We start from the raw sequence: 12,617 nt of genomic DNA on the forward strand, positions 1-12,617 counted from the left end.
GGGGGACGTCTGTGCTGAGGTCCCCCCACCCCGCCCCCCGCCTGTCTTGCTGGCCCAGGTTTAACCATCATGGGACCCTGGGCTTTCAGGTTCCTGCTGCCCATGGGGAAGGGCAGGTGGGTGGCCGACAGGACAGGGGGGCCAGGCATCCGGCTCGGGGGAAAAGCAGCGCCCAGCGGTGAGGCTGCAGCCCAGCCCTGTTGGGGGACAGGAAGTGTGAGTGAATCACGGGGGACGATGGATCCCGGCCCCCTCCCCACTTCCTGGAGAAGCGCAGTTTCCAGAACGCGGCTGACAGCTGGCAGCACTCATGCTGGGAAGTGCCGGGTGGGACTCGGAAACAGGCCCTATTCACAGGGCGGCGCAGCCCTCGCCGGTCACTTCCCTGGGGCCAGGCAGCCCGGGGCGCCACGAGGCCCAGGAGGGCGCACAGTAGGTGTCAGGAGAACAGGGCTGCGTCCGCCCCTGCGGTCACCCGCGAACGGGGCAAAACCACCGGGGTGACACCCACCCTGCCCAGGGCGATTCTGGGGCCTGGGACCGCCGCCCCCTCCCTCCTCCAGGACCGTTCCACGGGCTGCCCTGCTAAGCTCGGTGCTGTGGTTCCGCGCCTTGCTGAGACCTCCCTTCCCCCACGAGGGGTCATCTGGAATTTCATCCCTTCAGGAAGGAAGTGGGAGATTCTGAAAATGTGATTGGAAAAGCTGGATTAAAGACACATTCGAGTGGTGTTAAAGGAATACCAGTAACAGCTCTTGACTCAGAAAGGGACTCCTCCCTGCAGGAGGACCTAGTGTGACACTGCCCCTCGGAAGAAATGTCCCTGACACACTTACTTGGAGTTACTGGAAAACGTATTGTGGGTTTGGTGTTAAACCTGACATCTTACTTCCTGCAAACTCTTGTTTCAGAACAAAACTGTATTGTTTCCAAGTAACACACAAAAAAATCGAAGCGGGGGAGCCCTCCCCCATTAACTAAAACCACACTGTCCTGCAGTGATGGGCATGGGGGGCGCGCACTGCCCTCCTGGGCATCCCCAGGCCAGCACCGCCCCTGGGAGGCAGGACCAGGCTCTGCCCAAACCCGTCAGGCCAGCAGAGGCCGATGGAAAAAGCCAGGAGCCCGCAGGGCACCTGCAGCCCTTCCGCGGTCCGGTCTGTGGCCCTGCCTCTGCAGGCCAGCTCCCCGTCACGGTCCCTGCCCCCGCCCCGCGTCCGACTGTCACCCCCCGCGGGGCTGCTGTGCCCAGAGAGGAAATGCACTTGGCCCTGTTTAGACTGTTTCATTGACAAACAGTACAGAGCACAGCGCTGGGGCTTTCTTCTATCACGCGGCTAATTTTAGAGTTAGGTTTTTTCCTGTGCTCTGGTCTGTTTTAAACAGTCAGAGAGAGACTGAAGGGCGCCAGGATATCCTGTCCCAGGAGGGGGAAATGCCTGCTGGTACCTGTTATGCAAGGGAACCTTGAGTCCCCACTGCAGGGCCAGAGGGTGGGCGGGGGAGAGAAGGTGCTCGTGGAAGCGGGGAGCGTGGCTCCCCGGGAGGCAGGAGCACGGGGATCCACCAGAGAGCAACACCCCAGCAGGAGGCGCCTGTGGCTCTCCCGGTGGTCCCACAGCTGCTTTGGGCAGTGGTCCCCTGGGCACAGGATGCCCGGCCTGCTCCCCCTCGATCAGGGATGCAAGTCCAAGAGACCCTGTCTCAGACGCCAGGAGGACCCCAGGAGAGAGCGACCGCCAGCAATTTCGCCTGCTGTGCTCTACTGCACTCAGGCCACACGAGAGGGTTTCCGATTCTTTACAGAATCTTCCAAGTGTGATTTTCATTTACCCTAAAGTTGAAAAAACTCCTCGCCGTCCCTTAGTCCACCCCCACGCATGAGTTGAACATGCCTGTGTGAAAGTGCTGTGCACGGGGGCGGGGGGAGCAGGCGCCACGTGGCAGCCATCTGCCAATGCCGCCTGGCCGGCCCCTCCTCAGACACGAGCCCTTCAGACCCCGCAGGGGTCGAGAGCAGCATTTACGCAGACCATGTGGGCTTCATGTCTGCTGGGCTCCTCTCTCCACTTCTGCAAATCCTGAGATTTTTTTTTGTTGTTGAAAAACTTACCAACACGCTAAGGGCCGCTTACCCTACACCTGAGGAGGAGGCTGACTTTACTGTCACCAAAGCTCAGCTGGGTGACATGTGGTGGCTGCCCTGGCATCTGAGCTGGAAGGGACCTCCTTGCACCAGCGGACCCCTTTCTGTGCTGTCCGAGCGCCTGGCTCAGGCCGGACGGCTCGCTTTCCTGTCTCCTGCCCCGCTGCTCCTGTGACCGTGTCCTTTCCCAGACTCTCCCGGGTTGGCGGGGGTGGGGGGGCAGCACCTGTCCACACCCTCTGCTGCCCACGGCATGGAAGCCTGCCTGTGGCTGAGCCTCAGGGCCCCACATGCGGGGCCTCAGCTGGTGCTGCCCGTGGCCCGTGGCAGGCGCCCGTGAGAGTTCAGGGCTCAGCCCCACAGTTTCCATCCGCACCTCCGCATGGGCTGGATGGCCACTCCGGAGGATGCCTGTGACAGCTGGCGGAGCCCAAGGAAGCCCACAGGAAGGAAGAGAGGAGAGGGTGCCTGAACCATGCTGCGCCAGCCACAGGCCCACAGGAAGGGGCTGTTTGCTTTGGAACATAAGCTCGTGAGGACGGAATCAATTCCACGTGGGTTTACTGCAACTCTCCCCTTAGACTCGATTCCCTGACATCACGGAAAAGGCTCCGGAGACGCTCAGGAGCAGGGGGCCCTCAACCCGGGCTGAGAGAGACGGATGGCCTGGCTTCAGAACCTCGTCAAAGTAAAAGGCCAGTTTGCTTTCAGGAGGATGTGCACGTGGCCTGTGCAGCAGCTGCCAACTCTTCATGTCCCTGTGGCTTTCCACTGCCCACACGTGGTGCATCGCGGTCCTTGCCGCAACCGAGTCTGCTCAGCCACACTGCCCCTGCTGGCCGAGGGCGGACGCGGATGAGTGCTGTCCTGCTGGAAACCCACCCGCACAGCTCACTCCGGACGGCAGAGAACGCTGCTCAAGACGGCAGAGAACGCTGCTCAAGACAAAGCACAAGAGAGGCGAGGCTCAGCCTGCTCTGGTCACTGACAAGCGTCCCTCTGAGAGACTGTGCTCACCTAGCCCCCACCTCTTGCAGCTGTGTGTGCAGAGCTGTCTATTCACATGCCAGTTCACAGTGCTTTCTTCTGGTAACATAAGAACATCTCCCGTGTACTTGCACAGAAGTGATAAGCTGAGTAAAATGGCTACAGAGTAACCACCTGTCCTGCTGCTGCTAAGTCGCTTCAGTCGTGTCCGACTCTGTGCGACCCCATAGACGGCAGACCACCAGGCTCCCCCGTCCCTGGGATTCTCCAGGCAAGAACACTGGAGTGGGTTGCCATTTCCTTCTCCAATGCAGGAAAGTGAAAAGTGAAAGTGAAGTCGCTCAGACGTCTCCGACTCTTAGTGACCCCATGGACTGTGGCCCACCAGGCTCCTCCGTCCATGGGATTTTCCAGGCAAGACTGCTGGTGTGGGGTGCCATTGCCTTCTCCGACCACCTGTCCTATTTCCCTCCAAAACAGAGGATGTGCTCTTCAGCGCCCTCTCAGCGCTGGAGACTCCCAGGGTCCTGGTATCAGACGCCCAGCCCCTCGTCCTAAATGCTGCGTGGTGGGCGCCGCACCTTGGGGGGGCCTGGATCAAGGGGTGGTGATGCCCAGCTGTGTGTTGAGGGGCCAGGACAGGAGGACCGGAGGCAGCCTGCCCCCAGCTGATGGACACAGAGCGCAGCACCAGGAAAGTGGGGGAGGGCAGCGTACACGAGGCCCGGTCAAGTCCCTAGGGCGGTAGATGCTAGCGGGGACGACATGTGTCCTCTATGGCCTCCGCGGGGCAACTGTGCAGCTGTGGGGATTCACGTCCCCAGAGCTGTGACGCACTCCAGGAGGCACCCGTTAGTGGAAGAAGGAAAGGTTAGCTGCACTTCCAGAACCTTCTAAACGTCCTCTTGTGAACCTTACATAGACAGGGCTCAGGAGACACGCATGTGCTGCTGAAGACACACGCGTGACACTGGGAAGCCTGTGTTCCCTGCCCCGGCCTGTCGGTGGTTGCTGCCCATCAGCTGAGCCCGTCTGATGCAAGCACTGGAGCTGGGCACCCGCGGCCCGCACCCAGCGCTCTGTGTCTGATGACCGCGTTTCAGACGCTGCTGGCTTGGGTCACAGTCATGTTTCCTGCGATCTGTGACAAGCAGGGTCTTACTCAGGCGTGTCCTGGGAGTGGGTCTCGGGTCCCCGGGCCATGTGTACACTCCATCAGCATGCCCTGCCCTGGTCTCAGCCAGGGCCTGTCCAGGTCGGGGTCTCACGACTCACAAGCCTCCACTTATGAATTCAAGGTCCTCTGTCCATCAGTGACGCAAAGCCACCCACGTCGGACTGGCCCAGTGCTTTTGCCCGCGCCCTGGGGATGGGCACCACCACATAACAGATCCTGTGTAACACGTACAAACCAGATGAAGCTTCCCTAAGACGGGGCAACAGGCTCTGAGCACCGTGGAGGGAGGGGCCGGGGGAGTCCTCCGCCCTGCTCCCCCTCCCCCGACTCGGCTGGCGTGCTGACTTGACCCCCACCCCATCCCCAGCTCTCTGAGTCCTGTTGACAGAAGGCCCAACAAGCGCCCAGACACTGTGACAAGGAGGGGATGCAGAGCGCTTCCGCCTTCGTTTCACAGAACACAGGCCCGAACCCCTCCCGTCATGAACGCAGAACAGGCCGCACGAGACAGCGGACGCGGCCGTCTGTCCTGGTGGGCACAGAAGCGCCCAGGATTTCTTGCTGCCAGTGTGCATGACCAACAGAACCCGTTATTTCTAACAGAAAGGGAGCATGGACAAGCGTCAGGCGTAACAAGATCCACCAAATACCATGGAGAATGAGCACAGGGCTTGGTCAGCGCCACTGCAGCCGAGCACGTGACCGACGCAGCACAGACACTTGAGCCAGACTTTCTGGAAGGCGCAGGGAAGGCGAGACCATAACGCTTGTGCTTCGAGAAAAGCTCGGCCTGCGCCCGACACCCAGTCAGGATGTGGCTATTAGAACTCAGCACGGGCACCACTGTGACGGCCCTCCGCCCTGGGGCCACCCCGGCTCGTGTGTGGCCTGGTTTCCCAAGGAAAGTGGGCGGGGGGGGGGTCTGGCAGGAGCAGAGTGCGGATGTCACGGCACAGGGACTCGGAGGGCTCGGCTGGCCAGGGCCCAGGGCAGGGGCCGAGACGGTCTGGGAAGGGTGGGGAGTCCCATCTGGACACTCCAGGTCCCTGAGGGCCTTTGTTCTCATCAGGCACGTTCGGTTCCTTAGAAACAGACTCAGCCTGGTCGGCACAGCAGAGGGGTTGCCAGGGCCGCCCGGTTGGGGGCTGATGACCCAGGGCTGGGAGGAGGGGCGGGCTCCGGACAGCTTCCTGCGCAGGACCACTGCCTCTACCCCCATCCTAGCCACCAGGGCTTCCGGCCCAGACTCAGACCTGAACTCTCCCCAGCGCCAGTGCCTGTTGGCTTAGCCCACAGACCCTGGGTGTAAAATCCCAGTCTTCTTATCGTAGGAACCAAAAGATAAGTCTGTGGAGCCCTGAGAGACTGAACCACGTCTCTCAGTGATGACGGGCCTACACGAACAGCTGACAGAGGGGAGCGAGGCCGCACAGGGCGCTGTGCACAGTCTTGGACGCCCACCCCCGGGGCCCGGCATCATTTGAAGAGAGACAGGGATGAGGGGGACGGGACGGGGTGGGCATGCTCTAGGACCACCTGCAGCTGCTCAGAGGGCAGAGGAGACGCCTGGAGCCCAGCTCCCAGGCCCCCTGCCTGCTCGGTGTGCCAGGAATAAGAAAACTCTTAAGGATGGGAATTCAACTAAGTCACACACCGGTCTGAGCTCTTCCAGGTACAACACAGGAAACACGTGTTTTCCTTCACTTTGAATGAATAAGGCATTTACAGGCCTGGCGGACCTCAGGTGGAGTCCCTGCTGGGCTGTTTGGGGTGAGGAAGCGGGTGTCAGCGTCCCCTCTGCTGGAGGAGGGGGCGGCCGAGACCAGACACCTTCCAGGGCTCAGGACCCACCTGAGCCCCAAGACTGGGCCTGGCTGGGACAGACGCCCCACCAGACCCACGGGCCCCGTTGAACACAGCCGACCCCGAGGCAGGGAGTGGGGCGGGGCTGGGCTCCTGGCCCACAGGACAGGGTTGGCGGAGGAGGCCGGGCGGGGAGTGGGGCCCTCCAGCGGCTGCCTCACCCTGGACTTCGTCTGCAGGTTTTGTCCTGGTCATCGGGCTGGTAACGTTCTACCGCATCGGGCCCTACACCAGCCTGTCCTGGTCATGCTACCTGAACATCGGTGCCTGCCTGCTGGCCACCCTGGCCGCCGCCATGCTCATCTGGAACGTCCTGCACCGGCGGGAGGACTGCACAGCCCCTCGCGTGATCGTCATCAGCCGCTCCCTGACTGCACGCTTTCGCCGCGGGCTGGACAACGACTACGTGGAGTCGCCGTGCTGAGGGTGAACCCCTCCACCCCAGGACCGTCTGGGGAGCAGGGCACTGCTGTCCACTCGAGCACACACACCACACGCACTGACCACGTTATCCACGGACACGGGGCTTGACCACGTGGCATCCGCGCCCTCCCCCGCGGCCTGCGTCACGCTCCTGCACGGCCTTGCACGCTGCCCTGGCCCACGTTAATTTATTCAGCATCTGCTGAGAGGGGCGTCCTGGGTCCTAACTACTCTGATAAAACAGAACACGGGGAGAGTTTGTGAAATGCACGGACCTCCCTCCAGGGACTCAGAATTCACAGTCAGATGGTCACGGCTTTACGACAGCATTGTGTAAATGAGATCCATTTACTCCTGATTATCCTTCTAAGTTAAAATAAAATGCCAACCTCTCACCATGGCTTAAAGCTTGTGTTTTATCTGCTACACTGCCACGTGGTGAAGAATCGGGCCAGTCCTGTAGTTTTGTAGGCTGACCGTCAGAGAAGGTGCCAGGCAGCGTGGCTGGGGGTCACTCATGCCTCACTCACGCCTCCACTCACAAGTCCCCGTCCCTACGGCTCCTGAGCTCCGGCTGCATGATAGCACGTCTAGGTTGGCAAGTAAGAGAGACGTCTATTGGCTTCAAACAATTCAGAGGTTGCTTTGCTTCTTCCCCTAGCAGAGTCTTCAATGCACCGAGCCGGGACCCCGCCACTGGTGGCTTCAGACCTCCGTCCCAGCCCCAGCTTGGCGCCAACAGCCCCGGACCCAGCAGTTGGGCTGGAGCCCCGAATCCCCGCGCTGAGCACCAGCAGCTCAGGGGTTCACACCAGCAAGCACCCTCAGGCCGGCGGCTACCCGCCCACATCTGTGAGGCCCGCGGGTGCTGCGCCCCCTGGCGGCGGGAAGCGCTGCTGGTATCGTGCGGCCCAGGAAGCCAGGCGGGGGCGGGGAGGCATCTGTGCTAAGTCCTCTGCTGCCTCCCCACAGGGCCGGCCCTCTAAGAATGCTAAGAAAGGTTTAGCTTGGCTGCCGCACCCTTCCCCACAATGAGCGGTGACCAGCCTGGGGCTCAAAGGCCATGCTGCCCCAGGAATTTCTTTAGTCAGAGGGAGGGATGGGTCGCTCTGTTGCTTTAGGTAAATACAAAGCAAGGGAGGACAGCTTCAAAGCACACCTAGCCTGACAGTGTCAGCGCAGCTCGGGCCGGGGGCACACTCGGGGGCCGCCCCTCCTCTCCAGCAGCTCAGGGTCCAGCCTTGGCAGCGTTCCGCACACGACGACACACTGCAGCGGCCCAGTGGTCACGTGTGGTCTGTGGTGGAGCGTCTATCAAACGGCAAGTGCCGCCAGCCACTCTGCACTCCCCGACCAAGGGCCTCTCGCCCACCCAGGGGATGTGGGGAAAAGACTCTCTGCTCTAGACCACGATGACCAGAGTCTGACCCGGTTACAGACCCGTCTCTGCAGACAGGATCGGGGGGGCGCTTAACTCCTGTCCTCTCCCTCCACCTGACTTCCATCCTTCAACAGTTTTTCTACCCTTTGTGATTAAACTGTCAGATGCTCTTGAGAAGCTCCCCCAGGAACAGAGAAAAAGTCGCTTATACACAACCCTTGACGGACAACTTCTCTTGGAGCGATTTTAATTGCATTTTGCCTGCCGTTTTGAGGGTTTACTATCAAAACCTTTTCTGGGTGGTGCAATTATTCCCAGAGAGACAGGTACTATAAATATTTAGTGACGGCAGAATTTTCGACTAGGAAGTGTACAGACAGTAAAATAAATCCAAACAACTGAATCGCAGCCCCTGAGGCTCTGAGCACCATGAGTCCAGCCGGATGCCATTCGCGTCCCGGTTTCCACCAGCATCCCCTTGAACCCGTGAGACACCACACACACCAAGCAGACTCAGCGACGGTGACCGCCCCCACCGCCCCCTGCCCTCCGCGAGCGGCCCCTCACCTCTTGATGAGCTTGATGGACCTGAAGGCCTCATCCATGTCCCCGATGGTCAGGAAAAAGCTGAAGTTGATCATGGCGTCCCGCGTGGGCTTGTCGCAGTCCTCCAGCCCTACGAAGTCCCGCAGGGGCCTCCTGCCCACTGCCTGGGGGATGCACTGGGACCCGGAGTCCAGCTGGTCCTCCAGATTAGCTTCTCCTGGCTGGATGACAAAGGGCGCAGTCTATCTGTGGGTCCCCGTGAAGCCAGTGCATGCCCCGGGCCTCTCCCCAGGGGACCCTCTGCACAGACCCCACATTTAGCAATGCTCTTGGCAAAAGCATCACACGGCTGCAAGCCCTCGAAGGGACCAGAGCACGGGGCTCCAGCTTCAGAGTGTGGGTGATGCAGGCGTCGGCATGCAGGGACCTGCGGCTGAGGCAGTGACATCAGCGGCTCTACAGCCATGAACATGTGAAAACCCCACCTATGGGCTGCCTGTAAACTTCCTAGAAAGAGCTCTTCCTGTCGCGTCTGACCGTGTGCCCGTGCACGAGGTGCTATAAGCACGTGCAGCACCACTGCCTCCTGGTCCATTCCCACGTCTGGCTACAAGAGGGATACTTGCTAACACAGAAAACACAGAGCTCATGTTGAGGCCTGATTTTAAGTCACCTTAAACTAAAAGCCAAAAAAAAAGAGAAAAAATCCAAGAAAAAGCCTGCACACTTCAGTTCTTCTGACAGGACAGTGACGAAACAAGTGAAGAAGCAAAGCAGCAGGAAGCACAGAGCTGGGGGAGGGGGAGCGGCAGAACTCAGGGGAGCCACTCAGGTGGCACCCCACGTCCACAGGACCAAGGCAGAGTAACGGGCTGCAGCCTGCACAGGCCCCTCAGTGCAGGGGGCTGTGGGCGCCCGGCTGAGAACAGGTGGCTCAGCCGGTGTTTCAGCTGGGCTGGAAGCTCTGCCGTCCATCACAGACGTGCCCACCCCTGATCAGCACTGACCTCAGGGCCAAGGATGCCGATTTCAGGCCTGGGCGGGACCATGGGGATGCAGAGACCATGTCCCAGGGATGGCAAATAACTCATCTAAAATGGCTGGGGCAAGTGCTGACAATGACCCCATTTGACCAGAAATTTAAACACACGTGAGTACGTAACGGGGCGTCCCTGTTGGCTCAACTGGTAAAGAGTCTGACTGCAATGCAGGAGACCCAGGTTTGATCCCTGGGTCGATCCCCTGGAGGAAGGGACAGTGTATGTGACGCACACATGCAGGCTACAGACGGAACCTCTCCCTAGCTGTCCCCAGTGGCACCTCTGGGGGCTGCAACCATGGAGATTTGTATCACCTCTGGTCTTTATTTCCTCATTTGCAGTTCCTGAATTTCCTACAGTGAATATGGGAATAGTCAGTCGATAAGTCATGTCCAACTCTTGTGACCCCGTGAACTGCAGCCTGTGAGGCTCCTCTGTGCATGGAATTCTCCAGGCAAGAATACTGGAGTGGGTTGCCATTTCCTTCTGTAGGGGATCTTCCCCACCCAGGATTGAACCCTGGTCTCCCGCACTGCAGTGAGATTGTTTACTGGCTGAGCTTCCCTGGTGGCTCAGCTGGTAAACAATCCGCCTGCAATGCAGGAGACCTGGGTTCAATCCTGGGTGGGGAAGATCTCCTGGAAAAGGGAATGGCTAGCCAGTATTCTGGCCTAGAGAAAAGTCAGACACAACTGAGCAAATATAGGAATAGAAACTTCTAAAAAAGCAGCTAGACTTTTTTAAAAAAAGACAGAAAGGTGGAAGGGCCCAGTGCTTTTGGGGGAGCCAGGAGGGATACCCTTCAGTGGAGCTGCTGCCCACCTGCCCGCCCTCGACCTTCCCCACACAGACGGCAACCTTGGATCTGCTGGGATCTCAGGGGACAGCTCAGGGCACACGCTTTGTGTAATGAGAGCCCCCGGGGAGGAGGAGGGCCCGGGGATATGGCCGCGCCCGCAGGGCCCACCTTTCTCGTGAAGTAGTAGTGGGGCACCTGGATCCCCAGGAGCGTCTGGAAGGCAGGGGGACGGGGGAAGCTGTCCTGCAACAGGAAGCCGTGCTCTTCTGAGACGAAGAAGGACAGGACCACCACGTCTGCCTGCGGAGGGACGTGTCCTGTCTCAGTTCGATAGCAACTTTCCTGGTTCTTGTCTCACCCCACTTGTCCGACATTGCCAGGAAGTTTACATAAAACACAGAGAATGTAGAGCAGCCGACAGGCTGGCTCTCACATAACCCCACTCTCCCTGCCGAGGACCCTACGCACAACCCCTGTAGAACAAGGTAGGTCACGCATGCAAGAGGGTCAAGAGGGCTTTGTATGGGATCATTGGGTGTCCTGTAAAATAGGACACTGGAAAGCGGTGGAGTCTGGGCCCAATGAGGGGATGGGGCTCGGAGTCACTGGCGTTGGAGTGTTGGGGAGGAAGACCCTGCAGAGAGGGGAGCAGGGTGGTGAGAGGGGAGGGCAGTGACTGAGGCTGGGGGCCCACTGATTGGGGAATGACTGAGGGGACCTTCGTAACCGGACCCACAGGACGCGCCCAGATCAAGGGAGACTCTGATCCCCAAGAGAAAAAGGCACGTGACAGAGGGTGGGGCCAGCTCTCGATGGCGACCCAGAGGGGAGAGGTGTCCACTGACGTCCTGCGGGTGGAAACTGGCTCCCCGGAACCCATTCCCTACGACTTCCCCAGGGACCACGTTGGGAAGACAGAGCCTGCCCTGCCTGCTGTCCAAACACACAGGTGACCGCGCGAGGGGCGAGGGGCGAGGGGCCTGCACTGGCCTCAGCCAGAGCGTTCCTGTCCGCGGGCTGTGGTGGGGCGCCGGGCACCTTGCGCACGGCTTCGCACACGAACAGCCGGGGCTCGCTCTGATCCCAGAAGTGGCTGACGGGCACGAGGTCTGTCAGCCTCTCATCCTCCAGGGCCTGGCTCCTGAAAAAGAAAGAGAACCGCATGCGCGGTACACCAAGGCCCTGAAGAAAGACCGGCAGGGACGCTGATGGCCCTCTGTACCCCGAGACCTGGGGCTGCCCATGGGCACTCGCGTTGCAGCCCTTTTGGAAGCTCAAGTTCCTGGCCCATGACTCCAGAACCTCAGAACCGAGGAGTCAGATTAGACTCAAATCCCTGCGACGGCCCAGGGGAGCGGGCTTCTGTTTCACCTCTGGTCCCCATTGCTCATGATCACTGAGCTCTTCCAAGTATGAAGAAAACTTAGCAACAAACTGGCTCAAAGCCAACAAGTAACTGAGCATTTTCAACATCTTTTTTCAACAAAGTCCTCCCAAACCACAGTCTTACTTCTTTGTCTCCTGCCCATTAATGGACAATGTCTCTCTCTGATCTATCTGTCCTGTCTTGAGGTCGAGGATGGTCACTGTGTCCATATCCACGTCGTAGAAGCAGATTTTTGAATCAGGGCTATTGTCAGCCTAGGAAGAGAGAGCCGGAGCTCAGTGTGCCTGCCCACTGATGTTCCACACGTTTGGGAGAGGTGCCAAGGTCCAGACCGTGTAATTCCAATGTCAGCCTATGTTCATCCCACTGAAACGGCTGTGGGTTTACTCTTTTCTAGTTTCAGCCGATCCCCCGTAGTGGCTGGGCCCACTGCTGCCCTCCAGCCCTGCTTCTCTCCTCCCAGCTCTCACCAGGGTTGTAAAAATTTACTTGAGTCTGCTCATCCACAGGGGTGGCGTCGAGTCCCCCATTTAACACATCAGTTTGTGTTTACGGTACCCAGCAAAGTGTGTGGTACACACGGGAGCGAACAACCCACTCGAGTGAATGAGGGAATGAGAGTGAATGAATCAGTGAGTCAGTGAATGAGTTAGTGAGTGAAGGGATGAGCGTGTGAATGAGTGAATGACAGAGGAGCACATGAACAGACACTGATGGCGGGAAGGCACCAGCCCCTCTAGAACCAACGCCCCTGCCACCTGGCTCCTTCACACCCACTCTCAAACCAAGAGGCTCCAGGTCCTCCCACACCAGTCACCCCTGCTGCCCAGAGACCTTAGTCTGATGATGCAAAGAGGCAGAAGGGAAG

The 12,617-nt window shown here is 59.4% G+C and overlaps 1 protein-coding gene across 1 annotated transcript in view; it reads right to left on the reverse strand.

Moving 5' to 3' along the window:
• IFT140 (intraflagellar transport 140) overlaps window positions 1–12,617 on the reverse strand; it is a 59,609-nt gene that overhangs the window by 19,152 nt on the left and 27,840 nt on the right. Inside the window, 5 exon segments of the mRNA XM_010851301.1 lie at window positions 8,545–8,744; window positions 10,531–10,662; window positions 11,353–11,503; window positions 11,873–12,023; window positions 12,560–12,571. Coding sequence (XP_010849603.1) covers window positions 8,545–8,744; window positions 10,531–10,662; window positions 11,353–11,503; window positions 11,873–12,023; window positions 12,560–12,571 — 646 coding nt within the window.

This window comes from Bison bison, unplaced genomic scaffold (assembly GCF_000754665.1).
Source record: "Bison bison bison isolate TAMUID 2011002044 unplaced genomic scaffold, Bison_UMD1.0 scf7180017851711, whole genome shotgun sequence".
Classification (NCBI taxonomy): domain Eukaryota; kingdom Metazoa; phylum Chordata; class Mammalia; order Artiodactyla; family Bovidae; genus Bison; species Bison bison.